General features: G+C 35.7%; 1 protein-coding gene across 2 annotated transcripts in view; it reads right to left on the bottom strand.

Moving 5' to 3' along the window:
• LOC145287922 (transmembrane protein 216-like) overlaps positions 1 to 9204 on the bottom strand; it is a 46289-nt gene extending 37085 nt beyond the window's left edge. For both annotated transcript variants that reach the window (XM_080135871.1, XM_080135872.1), the window contains exon 1: positions 9061 to 9204. In XM_080135871.1, coding sequence (XP_079991997.1) covers positions 9061 to 9109 — 49 coding nt within the window. In that variant the 5' untranslated portion in view covers positions 9110 to 9204. The remainder of the gene's footprint in view (positions 1 to 9060) is intronic.
• Positions 9205 to 25249: the final 16045 nt, after the last annotated feature.

Below are 25249 nucleotides of genomic sequence, written 5' to 3'. Positions count from 1 at the left end.
TAAAGCACAACTAGGTAATGTTGACCAAGTTGTTACCATGGATGTGATTCGGCCCAAGGAAATAGTTCGCTTCGAATTCAAATTAAGACAGCAAAACACTGAACCAAAAATGAAAATATGAAATGAGACAAAACATTTAGTATTATATTTTTTTCATTTTTCTCAGTTATTTATTATCGAAATGAAATAAAACAGCTTTATTTTTTTTTTTTTTTATTTGTTTGTTTATTATTATTATCGAAATGAAATGAAATGGCTGTATTTGTTTTTCTTTTTTTTTGTTTTCATCTTATTTGCTTTCTTTTTAGGTCAAGGTGCAGTATCTTTCCATCCTCAAAAATCCTTTAAAATTATTACTATTAAAGGTTTTCAGGGGCATTAAAAGCGAAAATAACGTTTAAAATTCCAGGAAACAAATAGTTTCAAAGATATGAAGAAATTATAGTTTAAAAAAGTGGGGTATTACTTTTCTATATTAATTCAGCATAAAATGAGCACCTACTTTATAGCCACCTTTTTGGGGGAGGGGGGGTCTGGTAATTCTTGGGGGGGGGGGGTTATTTTGTAATTGTGACCTGGTAGACAACACAAAACCTATCTTAAAAAACTTGTTTCCAAGAAGGTTTCAGATGTGCTGAAAATGAATACCGCACTTAAATTTTCTGTAGTGTTCCAGATATTAAGCAATGCAATTCTTTGTTATCAGTGATGGTAATTGTTCTATCCGCAAGCGTGCATATTTTTGCCATTGTTGTTTTCAAATATTTTGTAGCACTTATTTTTAACTAGCTTGGGTGCCTGGCGTTGCCTGGGTGTTTGGGGGTGTGTGTTGAACAAAAAAAAAAGTGGTAGTAGGCAGGTAGGCTTGAAACGGTGACGCGAAGGCGGAAAAGAAAGCGAAATACATCAAATCTGTTGCCAAGGCCACTGGAAAAATGGTGGGATCCTTCTATCGATCCAGTAGATATCTTATGGTATTATTACCATACATTAACAGGGGTACTAATTAGAGGTCACCATTTCGGTAGGCTCCCACTTCGGGGCGCCTCTGATAACAGGGAGAACTGGAGCGCTGAAATTAGTGGTGGGACGATTAATCGGAATCGGAATCGTTAATCGTAAGAATCGTGTATTTTGGGAGGTATCGGAATCGGAATCGCATCGTTAAAAAATACCTTAATTTTCCGATTCCTTCATTACGATTCTTTTAGTCTGATGTTGAAAAAAAGAAAAAAATTTCCTGATATTTCTAACCGCAAGAGAGAAATGTAGCATGTTATAAAAAGAAACCAAAGAAATTCATTATTAACAGGGCAATGCTTAGTGCCCCTCCCTTACAAGGTTCATTCATTCAAATCTATTGTAATCAAAACTACAAAAGAGTTAACTTGAAAAGAAGTATGCAGGGTTCTACATTGCGAGTAAAAATAAAAAAAACGCTTATCTTTTTGGCGATTGTTTTTTTTTTACTGACAAATCTTCTAATACTGAATGAAAATGCTTTTTCAACTTATATTTTCTTAAAATAAAACGAGCAAAGTCAAATTATTTAAACAGTAAACGGTTTAATAGAACAGTGTACTTTTTTTTCTTTTTTTAAAAGAAGGCTTTTGAACGAAATATCTCTAAAATGAAATTGATCACGTTGTATTATTTCGCAAAGTTTTGACAGTTGTCGGCTTCTTTTGATGTTTCCAAAAAATTGACCCCATACCTATCTCTTCCAAACCTAAAGTTATTAAATAACCCCTTCGTTAATTCAAGGGTAATTAATTCAATTCAGTCAAGTTTTTTTTTTAATTTCATTGAAATAAAATTCATTGTTTAAATTTTTTTCTCCAGAAAGATAAAACCCTGAATTTGATTATATTAAAAGCAGAATAATATAATCTTTTTTTCTAGAATTTTAAATTGAAAATTAAAAGTGTTTTGCGCAGTTTTTTGCCGAACGAAAAAGAAATTAATATATATATTTTTAAAAGGTTTTGTAATCAATTAATTTTTATGTCTAAATAATATTTACGATTAATTAAATGATTTCATTTTAAAAAGTATTTATGAATAGAATTTTACTTAAGACTTATAGTTTAGCAATATTGAACCGCATCAACCATGTGTGAATTGAACACAGTCAACCAAAAAAAAAAAAAATTCAAAAGAAAATGCATATTTGCATTTCATTATGTAAACTTTTATACATTGGTTTCAAAAATTAAATTCTATAAGTTTTTTTGTTAACTACCGGTTGGTACAATTTACCGCCCCATTCCTTTATATTTTTTTCTTTTTGTCTTTTTTAGCGGATTTTTTTTTTTTTTTTTACACAGTGATCACCACTTATCAAGGCCCGGAAGCCACTCAGGGATAAGGGTTATTGCAAGTACATTACGTTAGTGTGGAGATTTGATGAAGTGTTTTATGAGGGGGGCGGTTCATTAGGAATTTGTTAACATTGGACTTGAAGACATCCAAGTTGTAGTCCGGAGGGAAGCAGGCAGACAGAACAGAGTTCCACAGGTGTGCAGTTCTAAGAAAGAAGCTTTGTTCATGGAATCCGCGTTTTGATTTAGGCACAGATATAGAGTGGGGGAAATTTTTCACAGTGGATTCAGCTAGACGGGTGTTTTTCGTGAAAGATTGGCGAGGGGGGACCAGGGATTGGAGTTCAGACGAGCACCTGCCATGAAAATAATGATCAAACAAGGATAGGCTCGCAACGTCTCTTCTGTGGGAGAGAGGTTGCAGGGTAGAGAAAAGAGCATCCCCCACTAAACCACGAAGACTATTTTGTACTCTGTCAAGGCATGATAGGCTATTTTTGGCAGCTCCTGCCCAGATATGGCAATAGTATTCCATCCTTGGACGTACTTGGCTTTTATATAGATAGAGAATTGCATCAGTAGTGAGATATCTTCTGGAGCGGTAGAAGGATCCCACCATCTTTCCAGTGACCTTGGCAACAGACTTGATGTACGTGTTCCATTTCAGATCAGAAGTAAAGGTCAAACCCAGAAGCTTGTCAAAACACGGGGCCTCACCCAGACGAGAGCCATCCATCACAATTGATGCCAGCTGGGGATCAGAGCGTTGATGATGTAAGGATAGGAGTTTGGTTTTGGATGCATTAAAGGTAACCAGCCACATCTTCCCCCACTGAACCACGCGCTCAAGATCAGAGGAGAGAGAATCCGAAAGAACTTTGTCATTTACAGCCTTTGATGTGTTGCCGTAGATGGTCGTGTCATCAGCATAGATGTCAACGAATGATTTAAGTATGTGTTTAGGGAGGTCATTGATGTAGATCAGGAAGAGGGTTGGGCCCAGGATTGACCCCTGAGGGACTCCAGCATTTATATTGCAGGCCTCCGATTTTTGTCCATCTACCACTACTCTTATGAGCCTATCGGAGAGAAATGATTTAATGATAGAGAACACATTTCCAGTTATACCGTAGCTGGAAATCTTGTGAAGTAGACCCTTATGCCATACCTTGTCGAAGGCCTTTGATATGTCAAGAGCAATTGCCCTAGAAAGGAAGCCTTTGTCAAGAGATTCACTAATCCTGTGGGATATAACCGTCAGCACATCTGCGGTAGATCTTGCAGAGCGGAAACCATATTGTGTGTCACTAAGAAGGTTATTCCTGCTAAGGTGGTTGACTATTTCTCTATTTAATATGGATTCCAGCAACTTACTCATAACACACAGGAGACCTATTGTTCTGTACTGAGAGGGAGAGGACTTATTACCTGAATTCTTAAACACAGGGCAAACTGATGAGGTCTTCCAGGGGGTCGGAAAGCACTTCTCCTTAAGGCAGCGCTTAAATAGTTTCGTAAGTATGGGAGCAAGTTCTGGTTGAAGCTTTTTTAACACTATAATTGGGATGCCATCAGGGCCAGTTGCCTTACTAGAATCTAGGTTCTTGATTAGCTTGGCGACCTCATGCACGGATATTTGTATGTTACCTAGCTTGTTCTGTGTTGTAGGAGGAAATATGAGGAGTTGATGGCCTTCGTCGCATAGGGTAGAATTAGCTGCAAAGTTCTTTGCAAATAGTTTGGCCCTGTCTGACGCTGACTAGATGACCTCTGGTCCATTGATAATGGTTGGGATAGAACGCACAACGCCAAAGTCCAAAAAAAGTCTTCCATGGAAACTTTTTGAAGTTGATGAAGATGATGAGTTGAAAGCCATTTGCAAAGTCTGTCAAATTAAAATATCGCGAGGAATAAAACCATCTAACATGACCAAAACCAACATGTTAAAACATTTAACTATGATGCATCCAAATAAATTGGAGGAGCAAAATAAAAAAGAAAAGGAACAAAAAATTACCAACTAGTCACTCAGAGCAGTTTTATTAGTGAGGGTCGAAATCGCAGTGTCTTTTTTTTTTTTTTTTTGCCTACGTCACCATCTAGGTGTCACCAATTTTTTTTTAACCTTCCTTAACTTCAAAGAGTAAATACAATATATACAACTAAAAAAATAATTTTTAAAAATGCTGATTCTATTCATGAAAAATTCTTTTAACTAGAAATTAAAACTTAGGTAAAGATAGCTGACTGACAGCAACAGGAGCACTGGTTAACTACTGAACCGCGTGGAAAGGTGTGGGGGGAGGAAAAAAAGGAAATTAAATGATGATAATAAATTATGATAACCGTCTTTGAAAGGCACTAAACTCCTAAAATTTACTTCTTTAAAATTTTAGGCGGCACTCCCCGGCGCTTTTAAAGCACTCTCTCTCTCTCAAAAAAAAAAAAAAAAAAAAAAAAAAAAAAAGATTTAATTTTTAAGTTTGGGAAAGATATATTTATTATAACCGAATTCTTGTATGAAGACTGGATCTACTTTATTGGACGTTAATTTGTGATATAAGTAATTTTTCAATGTTTAATATGTTTTTAAAGTTTCAATTATCAATTAAATTTTTTTAATTGCGTTTATTTTTCAATTTATTTAAAAAAACAGGGTTTTAAATGTATTTTTCAAGGTAACAAGCTTCGAAAGAAGTCTAATAAAAAAAATCACTTAATTTTTAATTTCGACAACCCTGAGAATTTAATTATTAAAAAAATATTGAAATGTGACATTTTTTTATTTAACATTTCTATTAGTTCAATTAATTTTCTTTCAATAATTCCTTTCACTCAACAAATTTCACCATTTTTTTTTTATCGTTTTCTGTAATTTTGGTAATTATGTTTGCTCAATTTTATCTAGTATTTCATTTGTTTTTTATAGTGGTATCATTTTTATATGTGTTCCTTTGATATACCCTATTTCCAAATTAGTTTGGCTAAACTTATTCTTCACGTTAGAAACAACGTGTAAAAGCAATGAAAAAGTAAGAAAAAATAATAGGTGTTAACTACTCCTTGCGAATTATGGAGGTCTGAAGAACTGCCGTCACAAATACAACTATCAATAGCCAAACAAAAAATCATTTTTGAAATTCCTTTAATTGTAACTTTTCGCTATATCTACCTTTTTGGTATAAAACACAAAAACTTTCGATTAATGGTATTTCTCATATATGGTCGTTAACTTTGGAAAGGTTATTTTGTATCTACGGCGCCATGTCACATGGTATATTGTTTTTTTTTTTTTCATTACGCACGTTCATTTATAAATTATTAAATTAAATATTTATCTTTTTTATATTTAATTAGTATATATTTTCTTTCTCTTCCGCTATATTTTTTTTATTTAATTCATTAAATCTTTTAATTATGAGGACCAAAATAATGAATCGTGTGTATTTATTCTCTAATTTTCTCGTTTTTGTTCTGTTATATAAATTCTATTTTATTTGTTTTTTCTCTGAAGGATAAATTCTATTTTCTTTGAGTTTTTTTTTCTGTATTCCAATTAAGTAAAATAAATTTTCTCTAAAATAAATTTTGCTAAGTTTTCCGTTTAGTTTATTATATAATAATTTTATTTAAACCAAAACACGACGGTGTACTGGTGTAGACATAAAATATCTCTTCCAAAGTTAGGGAACATATTTGGGAACTACCGACCATAAGTATAAAACTACCTGGTATATTTCAAAACAATAATTCCCTAGGAATCGGAATCAGAATCGTACTTGGTATCGGAATCGTTAATTAATATTTTCCTGGAATCGGAATCGGAATCGGAATCGTATAAAAATTAGGAATCGTCCCAACACTAGCTGAAATAGAAAGAAATACTGGTAAAAGAAGACATTGTCTTCTTATAAAAATGAGGACGTGTAACGCGACTTTGTTATGAATTCATGAAGTTTTATATATCCAATATATATGTGTGTTTTCCCGAAACTCGGGTTACCAAGAAAGACAGTGCATTTTGTAAAGTCTGTATTAATGTTCAATGCTCCTCTTGGCTACCTAACGGGAGCTGAGGAGTGAGGCGTGTGTTCTGTCTCCAGTCGCCGTGGAAGTAAGGACGTTTCCTTCATTCCAATGTCCCACGTAAACCGTTCTCGCTTTTCATTGGCTGGAACCTCTGATGACGTATAAGAAGAAAGGAAGGAAAAGAGAAAAGAGTAGGGAGAAAGAGAGAACTAAGGTGAGAATACAGCCTAGTCTCGTAGTAGTAGCAGCTTGCTACAATCTCACTGCTGATGCAATTCTCTATCTATATAAGAGCCAGGAATACTGTTGCCACATCTGGACAGGAGCTGCGAGAAAGGACTTGTCCTGCCTTGATAGAGTTCAAAATAGACTTCGTAGCCTCGTAGAAGATGTCCTTTTCTCTTCCCTGCAACCTCTATCTCACAGAAGAGATGTTGCGAGTTTGTCTCTGATGTATCGTTATTTTCATGGAAAGTGTTCGACTGAGCTTCAGTCAATGGTCCCCCCTCGCCAAACTTTTGCAAGAAACACTCGTTTAGTTGAAAACATTATTAATAATTCCCCCCAGTCTTTATCTGTGCCTAAACCTAAACGTAGATTCCATGAACAAAGCTTCTTTCTTAGAACTGCACGCCTGTGGAATTGTCTTCCGTTTTCCTGCTTTCCAGTTGACTACAATATGGTTGTCTTCAAGTCTAACGTAAACAAGTTCTTGATGTGCTGTTCCACTTGTTAACAAATTTACTGAATTTTCATTTACTAACGATTACTATATTGTCCAATTTCTACTGTACACTGTTTAACTCGTGGCCTCTTGGCCTTGATAAGTGGTGATGCCTATGTAAAAAAAAAAATAAAGTCTGATGCTTTACTGCTACTCCATGATGTGACCAGAAGTTCGGAACGTTAAAATTAGGCAAAATCAATCATACCGATACGATGACTTGCAAAAATGGCCCACAAAAAATCGACCCCTCTTTGTAAAAAATTGCCCAGTTGAGGGTAAACGAAATCATGTTTTTGGCCAATATTTCGATATTTGTCGTCCGAGACGTCAAACTTCAAAATGATACCGATCTCGTGAAAATTCGTTGTCTCTGTCAAAAGTTTTAGGCAGACATACATACATTTAAACAGATAGGTGAGATTTATATTGTAGAAGACTAGCCTGGGTGCCCGGCGTTGCTCGGGTGTTTGGAGGTGTGTGTTGAGCAAAAAAAAAAAAGAAAATGGGGCAGTAGGCAGGCAGGCAGGCTCAAACCCATAGTGTGAAGGAGGAAAAGAACGTGAAAATAAAAAAAGTGACATGTTGCGCCCATCACCAAACTGGAAGTGACGTAGGTTTAAAATAAGGCTAGACAATCGAAAAGAGGGGGATGACTTTTGAAAATATCGGTGAAAAAAGCGACCCCTCCCTGTAGAGAAGTGCCCAGTTGAAGGTGAAGGAATTAATGTTTTTAGCAAATTTTCCGATATTTGTCGTCCAAAGGATCGAGCTTCAAATCTCGTGAAAATCCGTTGCCTCTGTCGAAAGTTTTTGCGAGACATACAAACATGCATACATTTAAAGAAACAGGTGAGATTTATATTATAGATTATTTAATTCTAGGACGTGTGAGGTTTGAAATTTACATATAGTAACACAATTATTATTCAAGAAAGCGGAGATTTCTATTAAAAAAACAAAAATGAAGGTTTGTTTCATTTCTTTAAAGAAGGATTACATGTTTTCGTTCAAGAATCAACTTCTGCTCATAAACACAACTTTGGTACAAACTATTTTACATCTTGGAGCCGGATAACAACTCGGTCAACATTACCCACAACTAACTACACCATGATACTTGACTTTTTCATTTTAAACTTAAATTGAAGCCATTATCATCGCACAAGCAGTAAAACCAGGCATATAAAATCGATATTATGTTTTTTGATATGACAGGGACGCATTAATCAATCGCTTTGATTGAAAATGGGCGATTTAATGCACTTATTTTGTTGAGCAAAAAAAAAAAAAAAAAAAAAAAGTGGTAGTAGGCAGGCAGGCTCGAACCCATACCGCGAAGAAGGAAAAGAACGTGAAAAAATAAAACTGATGTTTGCTGTTCTCCCATCGCCAAACCGAAAGTTTGCTGAAATAATAACGCTAATTATTTAGAAAGCCGTTCTTAACCTGGGGAGGGGAGAGTGTTTTGTAACTATTCTGTACTTTAACCATACAAATTTAATAAAAACAGTTATCATAAAACTTTAATTAAACTTGAAAATACTATTTAAAAATAGCGTGGATCATTGGATCAATAAGTCCACTCACTAGCACCACACGGGCGCACGGCGCACCGCTAGCAGTATCAGAATTTTGGGGATATTACCGCACCGCACCGGCGATTTCACAGATTTCGATGACAATAAAAATATGTATGTGAAACATTCGTTGATCCATCATTCAATCCCGTGCAACATCGGATCTCCCTGCTAGTTAACTCTAAAACTAATGTCTATTTTCATATCAATAAAATTATTTTGTATTTCTTTAATAATCTGTTATTTTCTACTTGTATTTTTGTGGTTTTATGTTTAGAAAACGTAGTTTGGTTTGCTTGACAACCGTTGTAAACAACTCGTTTTTTTTTTTTTTTCTGCTGAAATGCCCCTCAGTAATCGGCAAAAGACAACAAAATAATAAAATAAACCTTTTTCTTTCTTTTACCTCGTGTAAAACCGTCTGCCAACGCCGAGGCTGGTTGCCTAATAGCCATTGAGAAACTTTTAAATCTAAATCAGCGTTGAAAATGAAAGAATCCGTGATTTCATATTTCGCTGCTAACGGCAACGATAGCAATAATCCCGCAGAAAACGACTTTCCGGTTCTGTTATGTTTTTTTTTTTTTTTTTTTTTTTTTTGCTAGGGGAAAAAATTGCAAGATTGAAAAGAAAAACAAAATCATTTGTTCTAAAAATATAGAAAATTATTTTAATATTATTTCAAAGTTAAAAGTTAAAACAAAAAAAAACTTTAAAATATTTTTTTTATACAATGCCCATGCGTAACAATTACTTCACAACTGCGTAACTTAGGCCACATCAGCACTGAAAGTTTTCTTTAAAAAATTTAATGTATTTTATTGAAAAGTGTTTAAATTAACCGAAAATTCCCCACTTCTCCATACCTGAAGTGAGCTGCATATATTTTAATAATTAATGAAAACTATATCGATTATAAATATGTGTTACAATTAATTTACTTCATTATATTGTGTTTTACTTCTGTTAATGAGTTCTTCTTCTTTCCCGGTCATTAAAATACGCTAAAATATGATATTTTAATTCTTGCAAATTAAGTATTTATTATTATAGAGATAATTCTCTATCGATTATTATATTAACCCTAATATATAATAGTGAAATCAAAAGTAAGAAATAAAAATGTATATGACGGCTGCTATCAGCTAGAATCGAAACCAAAACATAAAACTCTCCACCCTCATTCTTTAGCCTCTGAGTCACGCCCATTATATATATATATATATATATATATATATATATATATATATATATATATATATATATATATATATATATATATATATATATATATATATATATATATATATATATATATATATATATATATATATATATACACACACATATATATATATACACACATATATATACATATATATATATAATATATATATATATATATATATATATATATATATATATAAAAACAGCAAAAAAAAAAAGCAGGATGAAAAGTCGATTGCTGAAAACATTACTTACAATATATATATATATATATATATATATATATATACACTGCATATATTTTTCTTTCCTTGGAAGGGGAGTATTGCGCGAGCCTTTGCTAGTCTCACACAAAAACATGTTCACATTTCAAGCTATATTACTTGTCATATACATACGCGCACACAAACATACGCTACCATGTCCACACACGTACATATATTCATGTTCGCGTACATACACTCACATTCACGTGTATATACACACACGCTAACGTACACACATGTACTCACACACGCGCACACGTACACATACAAGGACGACGTCACTTCCCCTTTCAATGGAAATCCACACTTGTGCAAAAGACACACCGGAAACACATATAAAAGGAAAAGACAGGCTGTTTCCAGCCCTTTTCGGACCAGCTCTCGAACTGAGAGGTTGGGCTAACCAGCCGCCTCCCTTTTGGGAGGCACACACTCGCGCGCGTCATGTCCCCTGCGACTATGTATGGGGCACGAGCTAACAGACCTAATGTACACCTTCTCACTCTTTCTCTCTCTATCTACTACTTGTTCCTGAGAACACCACCGCGTAGCTGACTTTTAACATGGCGCACAGTTTAACTGATGTCAACTCTCTATCCTCTTCTTTGTCTACATGCTGGACTATCATTCCAATTTCCACTATATCACTCACTTCTCTTCCCATGCGCGAACAAACGATAGTGACCTGAACTTGAGATGAACACACATTTCCTTATCTTTCTACAACACCAGTCCCGCAACAAACGATGGTTACATCCGCATGGACATGAACACATGTTATATCTAAAACATTCATTCTTTCAACAGTAAATAAACGACGCTTATCTTATCCATCAATTGAGTTTTTGTTTCCTTCAATTCCATTCGTTTCATTATTTTCTTGTGGCGAGTTAGGGTATATTATATCCTGGTCCGCAGCAAGTTTAAAAACAGAATCATTTATTATTAACTTGTTGTTCCTATGTGGTGTTGCTCAGGAATATTTTTTTTTTTTTTTACATAGGCGTCACCTATAGGCCACTCAAGGATAAGGGTTAAAGAGTGTAGAGTAGTCAAAAGGACAATATAGTAATCGATAGTAATGGAAGTTCGGTAAATTTGTTAATCGATAGTAATGGAAGTTCGGTAAATTTGTTAACTTAAGTGGAATGGCTCATCAGAAACTTGTTCACGTTGGACTTGAAGACAACCATATTATAGACAGCTGGAAAGCAGGAAAACGGAAGACAATTCCACAGGCGTGCAGTTCTCAGAAAGAAGCTTTGATCATGGAATCTATGTTTAGGTTTAGGCACAGATAAAGAGTGGGCAAAATTATTGATAATGTTTTCAGCTAGTCTAGTGTTTCTTGTGAATGTTTGGCGAGGGGGGACCATAGACTGAAGCTCAGTCGAACACTTTCCATGAAAATAACCATAAAGCAGACACAAACTCGCAACATCTCTTCTGTGAGATAGAGGTTGCAGCGAAGAGAAAAGGACATCTCCCACCAGGCCACGAAGTCTATTTTTAACCCTATCAAGGCAGGACAAGTCTTTTCTAGCAGCTCCTGCCCATATGTGGCAACAGTATTCCATCCTTGGACGTATCTGGCTCTTATATAGATAGATCCATTTTTTTTCTCCCGTTGTTTTAAAACTATCCCTTTTTTATTTTTATAGTATTGATGTTTGTCCAGAATTCCACCCCTATGAAAACATAAAAACAAAGAAAAATTTGTATGATTTATGTACTCATAAGGCTACGTAAATATCATACACCAAAGTTACGTTAGCTGATCAAGTAGTTTTATTTTTATATAAGAAGATCAAATTTCATAGCTACGAGCGACGATTTCATGACACTATCTAGAAAACAAGCTAAATAAACAAGGGAGATAACTCCGAATAGAGATTTTAGAAAGTCATCATTAACATAGGTAGGGACATCAGGAAAACTGAAATTCGCGTAAAAATTATTTTCTTTGAATGAAGATACTTGATCAGTTTATATGAATTTTTTTTTTTTGTGTACGATATTTTCTTTCTGTCACAGGTACATACATTATACAGATTTTTCTTTATTTTTCTAATATATATCCACCTAATAAAATTCCCTAAAATGCATTTTCTTTTTTTTTTTTTTTTACATAGGCATCACCACTTATCAAGGCCAAGAGGCCACTCGAGGATAAGGGTTAAAGAGTGTAGAGTAGATATTGGACAATATAGTAATCGTTAGTAATGGAAATTCGGTAAATTTGTTAACAAGTGGGACAGCACATCAAGAACTTGTTTACGTTAGACTTGAAGACAACCATATTGTAGTCAGCTGAAAAGCAGGAAAACGGAAGACAATTCCATAGGCGTGCAGTTCTAAGAAAGAAGCTTTGTTCATGGAATCTACATTTAGGTTTAGGTACAGATAAAGACTGGGGGGAATTATTGATAGTGTTTTCAGCTAAACGAGTGTTTCTTGTGAAAATTTGGCGAGGGGGGACCATACACTGAAACTCAGTCGAACACTTTCCATGAAAATAACGATACAGCAGAGATAGAAAATAACGATACAGCTGTGAGATAGAGGTTGCAGGGAAGAGAAAAGGACATCTTCTATGAGGCTACGAAGTCTATTTTGAACTCTATCAAGGCAGGACAAGTCCTTTCTAGCAGCTCCTGTCCAGATGTGACAACAGTATTCCATTCTTGGATGTACCTGGCTCTTATATAGATAGAGAATTGCATCAACAGTGAGATATCTACTGAATCGATAGAAGGATCCCACCATTTTTCCAGTGGCTCTGGCAACAGATTTGATGTATGTGTTCTATTTAAGATCAGGAGTAAAGGTCAAGCCCAAAAGCTTGTCAAAACTTGAGGCCTCCTGAAGACGAGAGCCATTCATTTCAATTGATGCCAGATGAGGATTAGAATGTTGATGATGTAAAGAAAGAACCTTGGTTTTACATGCATTAAAAGTAACCAGCCACTCCTTTCCCCATTGTACCACGTGGTCAAGAGCAGAGGAGAGAGAATCGGAGGGAACTTGGTCATTTACTGTCTTAGATGCGCTACCATAGATGGTAGTGTCGTCAGCATAAATGTCTACAAATGATGTAAGGATGTGATTTTGAAGATCATTAATGTAGATCAGGAAAAGAGTTGACCTGTCAGGGCCGGTTGCTTTACTGGAATCAAGGTTTTTGATTAGTATGGCAACATCACATACAAATATATGTACATCACATAGCGTGTTTTTTAATACAGGAGGAAATATTGGGGGTTGGCGGCCTTGGTTGCAAAGTGTAGAATTAGCTGCAAAATTCTTGGCAAAGAGTTTGCCTTTGTCTGATGCTGACGAGATTACCTCAGGTCGGTTGATGATAGTTGGGATAGAGCACACGCTTCTGGTCAGGATTCTGTTTGCTATTTGCCAAAACTGGTGGGAACCAAGCCGCTGCTCAGCTACTTTGGACTTGATGGACTGAGCATACAACTCTCTTGCATTCTTTATTACTTTCTTACAATGGTTGCTGGCAATCCTGAAAGCGGCTTTAGTTTCCATACATCTATTACGTTGGAAGCAGTGGAAAAAGTGATTTCTGTGCGCAATGGTAGCAGCACATTCTGGAGAGAACCATGGCTGGCTGTTAGGTTTTTGCTGGAACTTTTTCGAGGGTATGAAACAGTCTATACCTACAGTTAACCATTCCGTCAGGTCTGATACTATAGAGGATACATCCTTTTTAAACATGGAATGTAGATGTAGATCCGATATAAATGTATGGAAGCTATCCCAGTCAGCCATAGTGTATCAATATACTGTACGATGGAGAGGTACTTCTGGGGACTTATTACATTTCATTTTTATCTTAATTGATACAACAGAGTGGTAGGAAAATCCAAGAGGAGACAGAAAAGGAACTGAACATAGTTTAGGGCAAGTTGTAAGAAAAAGGTAGCACACAAGCAGGTCGTAACATTCCTACTTTGTTACTGAGCATCTTCCATCCTCTTCTGAGGAGAAGCATTAGGCTTCAAAATGCCTTGCATAAGGAGCTTTCATAACATCTACACCCTTGATTGTATTACCTTATTTTAAATTGATGAAATAATCTGTTTGCAGCATCATATATTTTTCTATTGTCAATATCTTTTAATCTTTTATCTAAGCGCCACCTATGTGTTGAGCTTTATATTATACAAATAAGTTTCCATTTAAAAAATCTTACTATACTTCTTTAATCCTCTTATATATATATATATATATATATATATATATATATATATATATATATATATATATATATATATATACTAGCAGTTCAGCCTGGCTTTGCTCAGGCCCTATGTATTGTTCATAACTTGTCCTACGTGTGAATACCCTTTATGTACGATTTCAAATGTTTAGACCCAAAATTGGCTGAGAATGTTTGCTAGACACCGCAAAGGTAAAATCTTTCGAACTTTGACTCCTTGGCAGCTTTCAAGACTTCAAGATTTCAAACCAAAATTTCAAATGTTTAGACCAGAAATTAGCTGAATAATTTGGTAGAGACCGCAGAGGTCAAATTTTTAAAACTTTTACCCCAATTTTGACCCCTGAACATTTATTGTTTTGAGCTCAAATCAAATTAAAAAATTTGATCCATGTCCAAGTAACCTACATTTAAATTTTCAAGTGTTTAGACCAAAATTGTTGGAGAAGTTTGATAGAGTTTTCAAAGGTCAAATTGTTGAAATTTGACCGCTTGACAGCCAAATTTCTGGCCAAAAACTGATTAAAAAGATTTTTCAAAATTTCAATATTCCTTATGTCAAATCTCGAGTCTCTAGACCGAAAATTGACAGTTATTTGGTAGGGAAATGTACACAGACACACACAGACAGACATTTTCACTTTTATAGATATATAGATATAGTCATTCACACACAGTACTGCTTCATTGTATAATGACTCATCAGTGCGGCGAGACTATCACATTTCTCTAGCCAGAGATTGAACCAAAAACCATCATATTGATAGTTGGATGTTCTATGTGTGTGTGTATATATATATATATATATATATATATATATATATATATATATATATATAATATTATATTATATTATATCATTGTAGTTTCCTAAATGTAGATCCATCGAAATCCAGTATTTATCAAAAAGTGCTCTATCACAAGCAGAACGTAATTATACTCTATTTATTTATCCAGACATTATTGATTATATCTGTGCATGCATGTATGCATGGCAAATGACAATATAAAGATATATACTAAGGCATTCATTCAATCGAGAGGTTATATCAATTAGGGGTATGGGATGTATTCCAATTTCTGCTGTAGCTGTTCATTTAAACCTAAAATCATAAAAATTGGTCAGACATCTCATATAGCAATAATATACTGAATTTTCAGGTGTCTACAACAATTTTAATGCCTGTATAAAAAGTCTGGAAACTTATTTAAGGCACTTTGTGTGTGTGTGCATATATATATATATATATATATATATATATATATATATATATATATATATATATATACTAGCAAAAATACCCGTCGTTGACTGGGTTCAAAAACAGCCTACAGAAAATGAACTCTGATTTATGAAAGTATGATTGGTTATGAAAAGGAAGGGTCGTAAAGAGATAGCTTCGAATTTGGGGCTATCAAAACCAAAGCAAAATATGATGAAAGTAAAAATAAAATAGATAAACCCCATAATTTATTATACCATACCTGTTCACACTGAAACACTTATCACAATATTCTGTGGATCTATTTTAAAAAACTTTATTAAACTTTGTGACATATTTACATTCTATGAAGGTCAGGCGCGAACGAACACCCCATAATTTTATTATACCATATTTCTTCAAACTGAAACATAATTATCAAAGTATACTTACGCAAATAGATATGAAAAGTCTTTGTTAAATTTGTGCCATATTTCCATGGAGTACAGGCGCGAATGCATACCCCACAATTTTATTATACCATCCCTACTTAAGTTGAAACATACTTATCAAAGTATTCTTATGTACATCTATATCAAAAACCCTTGTAAACGTTTTTTTTTCCATACTTTGGGGGACAGTCGTGAACGCAGACCCCACAATTTTTATGAACCACCGTTCTGCCAGATGAAACATACCCATTCCTGATCCACGATACATCTATCATTATATGTAATCAGTTTTTTAAAATAGTCAACCATATAAGAGCCTATTTGTGACCCCCCCCACACACACACGTTCAGCTTTATATTATATATATATATATATATATATATATATATATATATATATATACAGGGTATCCCAATAAAATGTATACACTCTTTAAATTATCTCCAGTTGCTACACAAATATACTATGCCATGTTCCCAAGAGATGTTTAGGAATAAAGAATGGCACTTCCAGCAGAATGGAGCACTTCCCCACTATCATCATGACGTAAGAGCATATCTTGATAGTCACCTTCGAAACAGATAGTTAAGACAAAGAGGAAGTATCGAGTACTGTCTACCTCCACCGGATTTGACTGCCCATGGATTTTTCTGTTTTTTTTAGTGCAGGGTAGGCATGCTAAACACAAGGTTCACACCACAAAGCGAGCTACAATGAATGAGTTGAAAGCAGCCATTGAAAGATGTGTCAACATACCAATTGAACTGATTAGGAATGTTTTTGGTTCAATCAGTAAGCGTTGTCAACTGTTCATGAACCACAATGGCCAATAATTTGAACACTTTCGATAATTAGCTGGTTTCTATATTTGTTCACAGTATTTTGATTTATGAAACTTTTATTTCTTATAATAAATGTTGGTTTTATGATATATATATATATATATATATATATATATATATATATATATATATATATATATATATATATATATATATATATATATATATATATATATATATATATATATATATATATATATATATATATATATATATAATAGTAGGAATTTGAATAGACCATTAAATTATCAATTAAACCAAAACTAAAATCTACAATTAATTTTATTAAGGTAATGTTATGATGCTTTAATCTCTATTTCTAAAATGATTGGATGTAAATAACTTCTAAAACTGAACTTTTTCAACACGCAGCAATTTGCTAAGAATTATTATTTAAAAGTTTCCAAATTCCTATCAAATTTAGAATGGTCACACTAATGTACCTAACGCTTCTCTTCAGAAAAAGATGGAAGATGGTAGGTAACAAAGCAGGAATGGTACGGCTAGCAATATGCATTTTAGGGAATCTTGTTTAGAGGATATATATTAGAGGGGTGTGTGAGAGGTATCAAGTGAATGGTCACAGAATAATTCATTTTTCTTTTTAAATGTTAAAAAAATTAACTTGTTTATAAATAAACGAAATGGTGGATTTAAGTTATTAAATTATTATATTTTAAAATAGGATTCTTTTAAAAGTTTATTTTAGTAGTTTACGTTTAGTAGTTTGTTTTAGTAGTTTACGTCTACGTTGCAATAAATGTCAATAAATAATTTGCTGCTTTTATGGTAATTATCCATCAATTGTTTTGATATTTTTATGGACTCTGTGTGTGTGTGTGTGTGTGTGTGTGTGTGTGTGTGTGTGTGTGTGTGTGTGTGTGCGCATGCATGTGCGTGTGTGCGTATATATGTATGTATGTATGTTTATCTGTGTGTGAGTGTGTACAATTACCTATTATGTTACTAGAGAATTCAGTTTTTTTAATTTTTATTTTTTACCCAATATTTTCGATTTTAGAGCAGAGTATCACTTTCCTATATAAATTTAACATAAAATGATTAGTGTTGCAAAGGATTGGAAAGTGTAAAGGTACCAATCGACCGTACAACTAATAAAGTAGTCACAAGGCAAAGAGATAATGGCATTAGCAAAGAAAGATGACAGACATTGATGATTGTTTAAAAAAAAGGTAAAATGAATGACATTGAGCGTCAAGATCTGCCGGAGCAAGACTGACCATCTTGTGGGGTTGCGATTTTTGTGTCCCTGAGGTAAGATGATGTGGCTCGGGTTAATCCAAATTGTATAAATGGGATTTGATTCTGAAAATTTGTAGCCAGACATAAATGTGTTATTTGGGACTGGTAGCTAGATTCCTCGTTCCAATGAAATGGCAGAGCCGTGTAACACCAGGATGAGCTAATCGAATATGCAAATCACAAAGGTCTTGCAGGGTATGAATGAGAGCGGAAATGTGAGAGAATGTGTCAGCAGCTGCATTTTCTGTTCCTGGATGGTAGACAATACTGAATTTAACCTGTGGCAGTTCAATGTACCAACGACATATTTTATAATTTTTAATTTTAGATTTTCTATTGCTGTCAAACAAAACTGATGCTCTTTTGATCCGTAATGACTTTGAAATGTCTACCAAGTAGGAAGTGGCACCACTTTCGAAGAGCTTCCTTTTCAACAGCATGATGTTTAATTTCGTTTGAGTTCAGCATCTGTAAAAAGAATGCAATGGGTTGACCTTGTTAATTTAGTGTAGCAGCTATGTAGCAATTACTTGCATCTGCCTCTACTTCAAATTCTTTATCAAGGTCAACCATTATTAGGTTAGCATTTTTTAAGTCATTTTTCAATGTCTGAAAAGAGTTTAAGACAGATGGAGTCAATGGAAATTCCTTGTTGTGGTTGAATAATAGTAATAAGAAGTTTTGAATAAATTTGTTATAAATTTATTTATTGCGAATTATTATCCTCATCTTTCTTAGTTGTTGTTTCATGACATTTCGGCTAACTATTCCTCTGGCCTTCATCAAGTGGTAACTGTGATGGGATAGGAATTCTGAATCTCCTAAATGCATTCTCAGCAATTACTGCCATCCATAGATGTTTTGGGCCAAGTAAGCCTCTGGCCAGCTTTGGGTAGGATTGAAACTGCTATCTTCAGACAATTCTCACCTTGAACCGTAGAGATTCAATGTCTCTATCCATTGTGCCACGGGCCCCGAAGGGCGATCAAGGTTGGATTTTTTTAAGAATTGTCTGAAGATAGCAGTTTCAATCCTACCCAAAGCTGGCCAGAGGCTTACTTGGCCAAAAACGTGGTGAGACAACAACAACTATGGATAGCAGTAATTGCTGAGAATGCAGTTAGGAGATTCGGAGTTCCTATCCCGTCACGGTTACTACCTGATGAAGGCCAGAGGAATAGTTGCCCGAAACGTCATGAAACAACAACTAAGAAATATGAGGATAATAGTCCGCAATAAATAAATTAATACTCATCTCAATAATGAATTCCAATTAAATAATAAATAAATTTGCTATTGTACCAAAACATTCCGACTACTCATTTTTGAGACGCGAGATTTAGAGGTGGTGGTATTTGGAGAAGTGGTCTCAGTCTTTAGTAGTTGGGAGCAATTTGTTTATCTTGTATGGTATATCCAAGTAGAGTGATTGAAGTAACCGAAATGATGCTCTTGCTTTCATTCAATGTGATGCTATATCTTTTCATTACCTCGTAGAATCTTTGAAGATCATGGTCATGCTCTTTTTGATTTCTTCACATATTGTGATGTTGTTTACATAGACAAAAGTACCCGTTAAGTTTTTCTTATCTATGACGCCATCAATACATCTTTGGAACACACTTACTCCATTATAGTGGGTCAGATTGCTGAAACAATCTTTCACTTGGTGACACAATCACCAAAATTGAAATTCGTCAGGTTTGCTTTTGCAGCCATTTTGAAAACTGGCAGCCATCTTGAATTTTCTAATGGCTAACGTTCTTTTCTTAAAATGCATTTTCTGAACTTCATTTGTGCCAATTTTGGTGCTTATATGACTAAGTAAAAGATTCTTATGGAATACTGAGATAACCTGCCTCACTATTAGTAATGCCAAAGTGAATTGGTAAAGTTCATCACTTACTTTGAAGGTTATGTATTTCTGATCAGTGTGACCTATTGGTATTTGCTGATAGGCGGACTTCAGATCAAGTGTTGTAAAGATACTATACCACACTATGCTGTCAATCATTTTATTGATGTTAGGCATAGGATAGGCATCCAGTTCCATAAATCTATTTATGGTATCACTGTAGTAAACAACAATTTCTTTTTTGTGATTTTCGTTGGAGGTCACCAGAACATGAGCTTGCTATGGAGATAAAGAGGGCTCTATTATGCCATCTCTCAATATCCTAGCAGTTATGAGATTGTTGTCAGTGATTGTCTGACAGCGTGATTTGGTGGCAGTAGAAGTTGTACGTGGGAAAAAGTGAGAAAAGAGAGGCGGAGGAAGAATGTTTATAGATAGAAAAGAGTTATTTTTGTTGATAGTTCCAATAACAAATTCATCTCCAGGACCATTGAATTTCAGAGTCATTCTTTTGTACTTTTTTAGGATGTCTTTTCCAATTGTTATGTTCGAACATGTTTTCCCATACATATACACACCCACATGTATGCACGCACGCACACACACACACACGCACGCACGCATATACACAGTCTCATACACACACTCACAATCATGCGCATACACACACCTGAGCTGTGACGTCACTTCCTTTAAAGTGAAAACCAGACATGCGCACCCAGAACACTAACTCCAGTATAAAAGTCAACAAAACCTGTCAACTTCCCTTTTTCTTCCGGACCAGCGTTCGACCTGTTGAGTCGACGAACCGACCGCACACTCTAACGTCACTTTCCCTGCTACTGTAACGTGAATAAGTGCACGCACACTTTATACGCTTTCTCTCTCCATGAACTGGATTGACTTTCTCACTCTATCTCCCCTTCAGCTTTGGTCCATCAAAATAGACATGTGCGCGACTCTCTACTAAGCTTAACCCTCTCTTTCTACAGGCCGGCTTGCCACTTCGTGTTTCTCTATTGCATTCCCCTTTCTTTCCACGCGTGTAGCCGTCAACGACCAAATGAACATGTGTACACCCAAGACTTTCATTTCTCAACAGAAAATAAACGACATGTTTATTTTATTCCAGCATTTGAGTTCTTTGTTTCCTTCATTCAATTCATTTCATTATTTTTTCTTGTAGCGAGTTAGGGTATTTATATCCTGGTCCGCAACATGAAATGGTGACCCCTTTATTTAAAATGAAATGAATGAGAGTGAACGAAGCACGCGGTGTAAGCTAAACCCTTCCACACAAATTCACGGCATGCACGAAAAATAATTTTTCTCTAACAAACAAGCAAACTTGTAGACCACAAGGAGGAACAATTTCAAACCGTGCACACGAAATTGAAATATGAAAATTTCAAAACAAAATGGAACTACAACAGATGGACTTCTACAACGAAACCATGGCATTAAACATTCGGCAACCTGACCAAAACCGAGACGAGGAATTAGCAGAATTAAAGTCAGCGGTTGAAAAGCTTTTGAAGCAGCTAGCCGACGTACTTCAAATGCGTCAACAGTATCCCGTAAACAACAATAACATGCGGTGAAGTTACAGGCGAAGAAGTTCAAGCAGGAACCAGTCCACATCACGAGATAAACAAGATGTTTGTTTCTACCACAAGAGATTCGGCGTCGACGCGAGAAGATGCACTATACTCTGCGCGTTCAAAAAACCGGCTCAGGGAAATGAACCTTCCAGCCAGTAACGACGACGACTGTAGCTGGAGCACACAAAAAAGGTCGTTTATTTTATATCCAAGACAAAATTCACGGATATAACTTTTTAATAGACACCGGAGCGGAAATCAGCGTCATACCGACACCGCATGGCCACCCAACAGGGACCCAATTTTTCAACTTAAAAGCCGCCAACGGTAAAAAAATACCCACTTTTGGCGAAAAAACTTTAAATTTGAACCTTGGAATGCGGAGGGATTTTTTATGGAATTTCACCATAGCCAGCGTGACTACTCCAATTTTGGGGGCGGACTTTTTAGCCCATTTCAACCTGTCTGTCGACATGACTCATCACACATTAACAGACAACGAAACAAAGATTTCAGTGAGAGGAACTACCTCGAAATTTTTAACCACTGAGATCAGCACTGCCTTACCCGAAGATTTACACGCCCGCCGGTTACTCCAAAAATTTCCTCAGCTTTCCCAGCTGTTTAAAAACATGGACCCCATCAAACACAGCGCTAAGCACTATATTAAGACAACAGGACTGCCCGTCTATTCAAGCCCCAGACGCTTGAAACCGGATAAATACAAATTGGCAAAATCCGAGTTTCAAAACCTACTCCACATGGGAATAATATGGTCCGCGAAAAGTGCTTGGTCATCACCACTCCACATGGTACAGAAAGCTGGCAATACCACATGGCGCCCGTGCGGAGATTTTAGACGTTTAAACGCAAAAACTGTTCCAAATAGATATCCTATTCCCCATATCAATGACTTCGCCAATGGACTCCAAGGCGCCACAATTTTTTCCAAACTGGACCTCGTTAAGGCATATTTTCAAATTCCAGTCGCAGAAGAAGGCATTCATAAAACTGCACTGACTACACCATTTGGCCTTTACGATTTCCTAAGGATGCCTTTCGGGCTGAGAAATGCCTGTCAAAGTTTGATTGACGAAGTTTTCAGAGGTCTGCCGTTCATATTCGCTTATGTGGACAACGTTTTAATCACCAGCAGAAACCTCAAAGAACACCGGCTACACCTGGAACAAACTTTTGAAAGACTGTCACATTTCGGTCTTAAACTAAACACGATAAATGTGTTTTTGGCCACCTGGAAGTTCAATTTCTCGGTCATTTAATTGACAAGGATGGAATCTCCCCTTTGCCTGAAAAAGTAAGTGCTATTTCAAATTTCCCTTTACCGACATCTATCAGACAAGTACGCCGTTTTGTAGGCACAATTAACTATTACCGACGTTTTTTGCCTAACTGTTCCACATTATTCGCACCTTTAATGGACTTATTAAAAAAACGAACCAAAAACCAACAGTTAGTTTTGGAAGGACCTGCACTACAGGCCTTCGAACAATCGAACACTGCTTTGGCAAACGTCACCAAACTCACTTATATCCAAGATAGCTATACAACGAAACTTACGCTTACAACGGACGCATCGGAAATAGCAGTAGAAGCTGTCATTCACCAAATTTCTGACAACAAAGTGACCCCTATTTCATTCTTCTCTGCCAAGTTAAGCAAAGCGCAGACTAAATATAGCACTTTCTCGAGAGAGTTACTTGCAATTTACCTTGCAATTAAGCACTTTAAACATCTCCTCGAGGGCAGAAAATTTTCCATTTATACGGATCATAAACCTCTAACATTTGCTCTACACACACATGTTGACAAATATGGTCCACGAGAAATTCGATACCTGGACTTTATAGCCCAATATTCCACCGATATACGGTATGTAAAAGGACAAGAAAATGTTGTAGCTGACGCTTTATCTCATGCAACAATTGCTTTTGTAAATTCCACTCCACTAGGTATGGAATTAATAGCACAAGAGCAATTAACTGATACCACGCTCCCAGCTATAATGGACAAAACTTCACTGAAGCTGAAAGAAATACCGATACCATTCGGAACAACAAATTTCTATTGCGATGTTTCACAAAAACACCCTCGCCCATATATTTCACCCGGCCTCAGACGACAAGTTTTCCAGCACTTCCATAATTTGTGCCACCTAGGAAAACGTGCCAACGTGAAATTAATAGCGGAACGTTTTGTTTGGCCAAATTTGAATACGGACATCCGTAGTTGGACTAAAACTTGCATTCCTTGCCAAAAAACAAAGTTCACAGGCACACAAAATCACCTTCAGGAACTTTCAGTGTACCAGACGCTAGGTTTACTCATGTTCATATCGACTTGGTTGGACCCTTGCCCACTTCAAAAGGACATACCCACATCCTTACTATAGTCGATAGATTCAGCAGATGGCCGAGAGCAATACCAGTGAAAGACATATCAGCTGCAACAATAGCCAGAGCAATTTTACAAGATTGGATAGCGATTTTTGGAGTGCCTTCCGTAATCACAACGAACTGGGACTCACAGTTCCAATCAACTCGTTTCACTGAATTCAAGGATTTGTTGAGAACAAAGCACATTAAGACTACTGCCTATCTTCCTTGCGCAAACGGTATGGTGGAACGATTGCATAGACAATTAAAAGCATCTTTGGCTATGAACAAAAACAAATCGGACTGGTCAGACAACTTGCCACTCATTCTCCTAGCAATTCGCAACACTGTGAAGGAAGATTTGCAGAGCACATCTGCAGAATTAGTTTTCGGATCAACACTGATTTTACCAGGACAATTCTGCGAAAACAATACAGACATTTCCCCAACAACAACTTTTGTGACGGACTTAAAACATAAAATGTCACGATTAAAATTTACTCCGACGAAAAGCCAGACACGAACATTTTCGTCCCAAGCGATATTCACACATGTAAATACGTTTTTATCAGGAACGACGCAGTAAAAAAAACACTCTGTCCCAATTATTCCGAACCTTATTTAGTTCTCGACAGGAGTAAAAAGTATTTTACGATATTAAAAAGAGAAAAAAAAAGACACTATAGCAATAGACAGACTTAAACCTGCATTCATAGACAAACAATTACACGTTTCTCCTACTCCAATGCAAGAACATACACACTCAGAAGCGGACAAAGAAATTACAAAAAACAACACACCACAAACAACAACAAAAACTGGTCGAAAAGTTCATTGGGCAAAACATTTCAAACAATATATAACTTATTAAAAGAAAAAAAAAATATACATAAAAACAAAAACGAAATACATTTCTCTTCTATATATATATATTTTTTTTCTCCCCAGGAGGGGGAGTCTTGTTCGAACATGTTTTCCCACACATATACACACCCACATGTACGCACGCACGTACGCACACACATGCACACGCATATACATAGCCTCATAAACACACTCACATTCATGCGCATACACACACCCGAGCTGTGACATCACTTCCTTTAAAGTGAAAACCAGACATGCGCACCCAGAACACTAACTCCAGTATAAAAGTCAACAAAACCTGTCAACTTCCCTTTTTCTTCTGGACCAGCGTTCGACCTGTTGAGTCGACAAACCGACCGCGCACTCTAACGTCACTTTCCCTGCTACTG

This window comes from Euprymna scolopes, chromosome 11 (assembly GCF_053919585.1).
Source record: "Euprymna scolopes isolate OS-2025 chromosome 11, ASM5391958v1, whole genome shotgun sequence".
NCBI lineage: Eukaryota > Metazoa > Mollusca > Cephalopoda > Sepiida > Sepiolidae > Euprymna > Euprymna scolopes.
The sequence above is the reverse complement of the archived record's forward strand: the minus strand, read 5'-3'. Positions and strand labels throughout refer to the sequence as shown.